The sequence below is a fragment of the Erithacus rubecula genome (assembly GCF_903797595.1).
Source record: "Erithacus rubecula genome assembly, chromosome: 1".
NCBI classification, from domain to species: domain Eukaryota; kingdom Metazoa; phylum Chordata; class Aves; order Passeriformes; family Muscicapidae; genus Erithacus; species Erithacus rubecula.
Window position 1 is genome coordinate 104,495,869 of NC_136658.1, and position 6,077 is coordinate 104,501,945.

Below are 6,077 nucleotides of genomic sequence, written 5' to 3' on the forward strand. Positions count from 1 at the left end.
GGTAGGAGAGAGATGAGTAAATCTTTGCAAAACTTACACTGCAGGTCTCAGCAGGGCTCAGACAAATTGGTCTGCATTCCTTTAATATATTAGATTTCTACTTACCCTGTTCATTAGCATGTTAAGCTACAAGGGCTGATTATATGAACCTCATGGAGAGGCATCAATTAAGATGATAAATTTACATACATTCCTTCTGGATGAGAGATGATGGGTTTCCCCAGTTCACTGTTTCATACAACTGGACTCGCTTTCAGAAAGAGAAAGAAGTGTTAAATGCGTGCATCTGTACTGCTTCCCAAAATGATGGGAGCAGTTCACAAGTCTGAGCAAAAATATATGTCAAATAGGAATAGAAGGAAACAACTTGCAGTTTCCAAGGCTGAACTCTAATCTGCCGTGTCACATTGACAACAGATTATGAGAGGAAGTGAAATTCCCAGGAGATGCTGCCCTTACAAGGCTGGCCCAAATGGCGCTCCCAGCCTGAAGAATGCAACGCTAAATATTTGCACATATTTATCACTTCTTGCCCATACAAGATCTCATCTTATTTTGCAAACACTGTGCAGCAGAACAACTTCATAGCCACCAAAGTGTAGCCATTTCTGGTCTGCAGCATGCCAGTGGCACCTCTTTCATGCCAGCACGTGTCTTGGGCAAACTGTGAACAAAGACGGTTTGTTATCCTGTTGCCACTGAACAGAGAAATTAGATAGGCCTCGCAAATGGTATGAGAACCCACGCAAGCTGACAGAATCATCTGTCTTTACTTGGAAAACACTGCACAGCTGCTAATGTTGCCAGAGGAGACAGGTCAGTAGCAGCTCTGTTCCTACAGCTAACCTTTGTAGCACTAAACTCAGTGCTCCTGAGGCTGAAGACTGGTTTGCAGCTAAGTCAAACAGTTAATGCCATTAATAGTTCAGTAACAGGAACAGCTAAATAACAACAGCTATAGCTCATCCCTGCTCGTCTTCAGGAAGAAGAAAACAGCCTCTTGTCCAGAAAGGGCTGAACACCAACAGCCCTCATTCATTTCAGAGAAAATTAAAGGTTTTTCAGCTAATACAGTAACTTTTATGTGACTCCTGCTTTCCTGAATAGCAGAGTCAAGTTTGTTTGAGCAGAAAGGTGTTTTCACCTCACACTTCTGGGCTCGTACATCAGGAGTGCTCCATCCAGCTGAGGTGCTGGATAAAGATTACTGTTGCATGTTGTCATGTTGGTCTCCTTATCCAGCACCATGCTGGGCAAAGGTACACATTTACACTTTCTTGGACTGCCAGATAGCAAATGTGCAAACTTCCTCATTGCTCAGGGCACGATAAGGGGTTTCCATCTGATTCCCCTGCCAGGGCCTGCATGGCCACGATAACCAGATCATTCTGAAGAGGACACATTTCAAACAAATCCCACTTGCATATATAAGTTTTTGCCTTAATTGGAATGATCTTTTCCTCAAGAGGAGTGGAAAAAGTGCCATTTCTTTTTCTTTCATGTGCACAGCCATGTCAATTACATACCACTAGAGTAAGCAATGTGTGCTCCTTTATTTTGTTTGAACCTAAGGGCAATCAAATCTACCCAGGCTTGTGTCCATGATGCACATCATATGTACCAGGGACATTTATTTCACATATCAAAATCAATCAGGACAAAAGGAAGGTAAAATAATAATAATTAAAAAAATAAACCAATTCCCTTATGCTGCTAAGTTTGACTTGAATATTATCTGTCTCAGCCTAATGGGTGAGGCACACACCTCACTAAAATAAGGAAAAATTTACAACCAGGATGGAAGCAGAATGTATGGCTGCATCTTTTGGGAAACAAGGAGATAGGTGTGGGTTCAAATTGTTTCATGCTCAGGCCCTAATTCATATAATACCACCACACTGAAGACTCAGGTACTTTCCCTCCCTTTGTACTCCAAGCTGGGTTGTATCTGCCAACTCTTCCTCTTCCCCAGCCAATATGTTGTAACCTCAGGTAAAGACTTCAGTTTTAATTTGTTCAAATGTTTAATTGTTTTAATTCAGAAATTTGGACAATAAAGCATTTCCCCTTGTTTCTAAAGATTTATTGCTTTTTCCAATTTATTGAACGTTCAGCGCAGGCTGTATTTCAATTAAAGGCAGCAAAACTGTTAATGGTCTATTAACGACACATTGCATCTATATAAAGACGCAAATATAAGTCGCGGCCAATTTTCTGGCCCGGTGAGATAATTTCTTCTTTTCCCCGTTGCGAATTATCTGCGAACAACTCATCATTTTATACCAGCCCATACATCTGGCTACCATTTAAACGCCAGTATCTGCAGCACACGAGATGCCCGCGGTCCCATCCCTCGCACAGACGGTTTGTCACTCAGGGAAGCGGCTTCCAGCCTTCAGGCCGGGGCTGGGCAGTGCTGGTCCCTCCCAGGCCGGTGCTGGGCAGTGCTGGGCAGTGCTGGGCAGTGCTGGGCAGTGCTGGTCTCTCCCAGGCCGGTGTTGGGCAGTGCTGGTCTCTCCCAGGCCGGTGTTGGGCAGTGCTGGGCAGTGCTGGTCCCTCTCAGGCTGGTGTTGGGCAGTGCTGGTCTCTCCCAGGCCGGTGTTGGGCAGTGCTGGGCAGTGCTGGGCAGTGCTGGTCTCTCCCAGGCCGGTGCTGGGCAGTGCTGGGCAGTGCTGGTCTCTCCCGGGCAGTGCTGGTCTCTCCCAGGCCGGTGTTGGGCAGTGCTGGGCAGTGCTGGTCTCTCTCAGGCCGGTGTTGGGCAGTGCTGGTCTCTCCCGGGCAGTGCTGGTCTCTCCCAGGCCGGTGTTGGGCAGTGCTGGTCTCTCCCAGGCCGGTGCTCGTTCGCGGCATCCCCGAGTGATGCTCCAGCCGTTGCCACGGCAACCGCCCTCCTCATCCCGCGCCGCTCGGCCCCACGTGACCCGCGGCGGCGCTCGCGGCCAGCCCGCCTGTTACCAGGGCGGGGGCGCGCGGGGGGGCGCTCTTGTTTGCCATTGGCTGCTGCCGCCGCTCGCTGATTGGCGGGGGGCGGACGGGCCGCGCGCCGATTGGAGGGGCGCGGAGGTGAGGCTGTGGGGTGATGCCGGCTGCCCCGCGCAGCGCCGGCACACAGACAAAGGCTGTCCGGAGGCTGCCTGAGCTCCCCCCGTGCCTCCCCGGGGCTGGCGTGGCGCGGGAGGCCCGCGGGGGAGCCGCGGCTCTTGGGAGGTGGCAACGCGAGCCTGGCCGGGTGCCCGCAGGCCCCGCCGCCTCCCCGCGCGGCCGCCCGCCCGCTCCAAGTGGCGCTGGAGCACGGGGAACACGGGGCGGGCGGAGCCGCTGTCACGCTCGTCGCGCGCCCGGCAGCCAATGGGCGGGCCGGGAGAACGCGGACTGCACGCGGGGCCCGCGTGTCCCCACGGCACGGGCTGTCAATCACCGCCAGGCACTCGCCCCGCCCGCCCGGCGCTGCTCCCTCACGGCGCCCCCGCCGCGACCCGCGCCCGGGGCGGCACCGCGCTGGGAGCGCTCTGCGCCCGCCGCTGCCTTGTCCCAGCGTTGGAAGGGCTCCCCCGGGGCTCAGCCCCGCTGTCCGCAAGCCGCTCGGCCCGGCCCCCTCGGGATGCCCGCGCTGCGGGCTCCGCTCCCGGCGCCCTCCCCCGGCGGGGGGGCGAGAGGCGGAGCCGCCTTGGCCGCCGCCCGCCGCCTTTATATGGCGTGGCGGTGCGGGGGGTGGCACTGGGAAACACCTTGTTGTAAGATACGCGGTATAAATTCGTCGCCGGGAATGGGAGCGCGGCCACGGGCGGCGGGGAGCAGCTCCGGAGCACGGTGGGTGCCTTCCCCGCGGCACGGCGGCTGGGGCCGCTTGAATTTTAATTCACCGGCGCGGTGCGGGGCTGCCATCCCCTGATTCCCGGGGGGAGTTGTGCGTTTTGCCTCCTTTCGTACGGAGGGGAGGCGGCAGCACCGAGCGCCGGCGGCTGCAGCGGGGCAGGCGGAGGAGCGGAGGGTGAGAGAACGGACGGGGAGGGGAAGGCTGAAGGAAGGACGCGGGGCTGGGGATAAAGGCGGCGGGGGAGGAGGAGAAGAAGGCGGGCTAGGGGAGGGAGGAGGGAGAGCAGCCTCTAACCCCGGCTCCTCCGTCGCCGCCTCCCAGCAGGACTCTGGTCGGCAGCAGCCGCTGAGCCCAGCCCGCGCAGGAGGGCGGCCGGTGCCGCTAGCGCCGAGGAGCAGGCAGGGGAAGAGGAGCCCCGCGCGTCGCTGAGCACGCCTGCCCGGCCGCCAGCATGATGCAGATCTGCGACTCGTACAGCCAGAAGTACTCCCTCTTCAACGCCATGAACCGCTTCATCGGCGCCGTCAACAACATGGACCAGACGGTGATGGTGCCGAGCCTGCTGCGCGACGTGCCGCTGCTGCTGGAGGAGCTGGACGCGGCGGGCGCCGTGTGCCCGCCCGGGGATGCTGCCCTGCCGCCCGGCGACCCCGGCGCCTATTTCTCCCGCAGGGACATGTACAGCCACTACATGCTGCTCAAGTCCATCCGCAACGACATCGAGTGGGGCGTGGTGCAGCCGCCGGCGGGCGAGGAGGCCGCCCGCAAGAAGGACAAGCTGGGCGGTGGGCCCGCCGAGGAGGGCGAGGGGGAGGAGGACCTGGAGCAGCAGTTCCACTACCACCTCAGCGGACTGCACTCGGTGCTCTCCAAGCTCACCCGCAAGGCCAACGTCCTCACCAACAGATACAAGCAGGAGATCGGCGTCAGCAGCTGGGGGCAGTGAGCGCCGGGGGGAGCGGGGAAGGGGCTCGGAGCCGGCGGGAGCGGCGCGTCCCCGCCCGGCGCTGCTGCTGCTGCGGTGCCCGAGCAGCGCCCCGGGCCGGGGCTTCCCTGCGCGCTCCCAGGACTGCAGCAGGTTTTCTACCAACGCACAAGCGAGAGAAAGAGATGTAAATTAATCAATACTAGTTTATTAATTATTTTGACCCCCTCCGTGGTTTTTGTTTTGTTTTTTTTTTCGTTGTACGGTCCGGGGCGAGCAGTCGCTGTGCCCGCCCCGGCGGGGAGGCTGAACCCGTACGTGTACGAGGGGTGGCATTGCTGGCTGATAAGGAGGCTCCACTCAAGCCGATGAACATAACGAAACTGGCACAGAATTGCTTCTGTCACCCCGGAGGGAACCTAGTGAGCTAAGGAGCATCCCTCTGTTCTGGGAGAGATGGCGGGTCCCATGGCTGTACATGTACTGGAGTTTATTTAAACTTTTTTACTCAGATGTAGAGTATATTCTAAAATAAATGCAAATGTATTAACTAAGAGTGACTTAAACTTTTGGTATGATTTATCTTTCTTTAATTAAATGATATTTTTAACATCTGGAATTCTTCTGTTTTTCTTCTATGTTACATTCCAAGTTGCCTTAGTAGATACAGCAATCTGTGTGTACAAGAGAGGGTTTTGTGGCTTTGTTTTTTTTCCATCAAAGCAATTAGGCAGTGATGATAACTTGGCGTATCTAAAATGTTTGAATAACCATATGAAACTTAACCGTACATGGCCTGAGTTTTGGTAAGCTGTTCCCAGAGCAGTTGCTCTGTGAGTGTTGGCTTGAAGGTCAGTGTCTCTTTAACAAAATCTGAGAAGATCGAGTCATGGTTACTCTGCAGGCAGCGATTCATGGAAGTTGGAGCAAAGCCGAGGAATGACTCTTGCTTTTTTCGGGAAGTATCTTAATGTACTGTGGGGAGTTCTTTTCTCTCCCTCTGAATAGGTCTGGCAGACTTGCCTCCCCAGTCTCTTGCATTTCTTTCCTCTAGTCCTCCTTAGATACCAGGAATTAATCGGTTTTATGTTATCCAGATTGTATTGATTTCTTTCTCTCTATTCTTTTTTTCATTTCGTGAAGTAAAATACCACAGAATTAGGTGTCTATATTGTGTTCTAGTATTAAGTTCTGATATTAAAGTGCACTTGTGATTGTGATATAATATACAACAGAGGATAAATGCTTAATAAGTATGTAAATCCTTACATTATGTAAGTGTTCTTCTAAGGCACTGAAATTCCAAGTTTGTAGACCTCATATACTGAGATTTCA

The 6,077-nt window shown here is 54.4% G+C and overlaps 1 protein-coding gene across 3 annotated transcripts; it reads left to right on the forward strand.

The window, feature by feature from the left end:
* The first annotated feature begins 3,676 nt into the window (after positions 1–3,676).
* On the forward strand, positions 3,677–5,361 carry MID1IP1 (MID1 interacting protein 1). 3 transcript variants are annotated; one of them, XM_079310222.1, is made up of 2 exons: positions 3,677–3,810; positions 4,142–5,361. In XM_079310222.1, the coding sequence occupies exon 2, from the start codon at positions 4,269–4,271 to the stop codon at positions 4,761–4,763; it is 495 nt and encodes a 164-aa protein (XP_079166348.1). In that variant the 5' UTR covers positions 3,677–3,810; positions 4,142–4,268; the 3' UTR covers positions 4,764–5,361. The 3 variants fall into 3 exon arrangements, with proteins under 3 accessions (XP_079166348.1, XP_079166350.1, XP_079166349.1); XM_079310224.1 differs by lacking the exon at positions 3,677–3,810 and adding an exon at positions 3,887–3,991 and having other exon boundaries at positions 4,139–5,361; XM_079310223.1 differs by lacking the exon at positions 3,677–3,810 and adding an exon at positions 3,887–3,991.
* Positions 5,362–6,077: the final 716 nt, after the last annotated feature.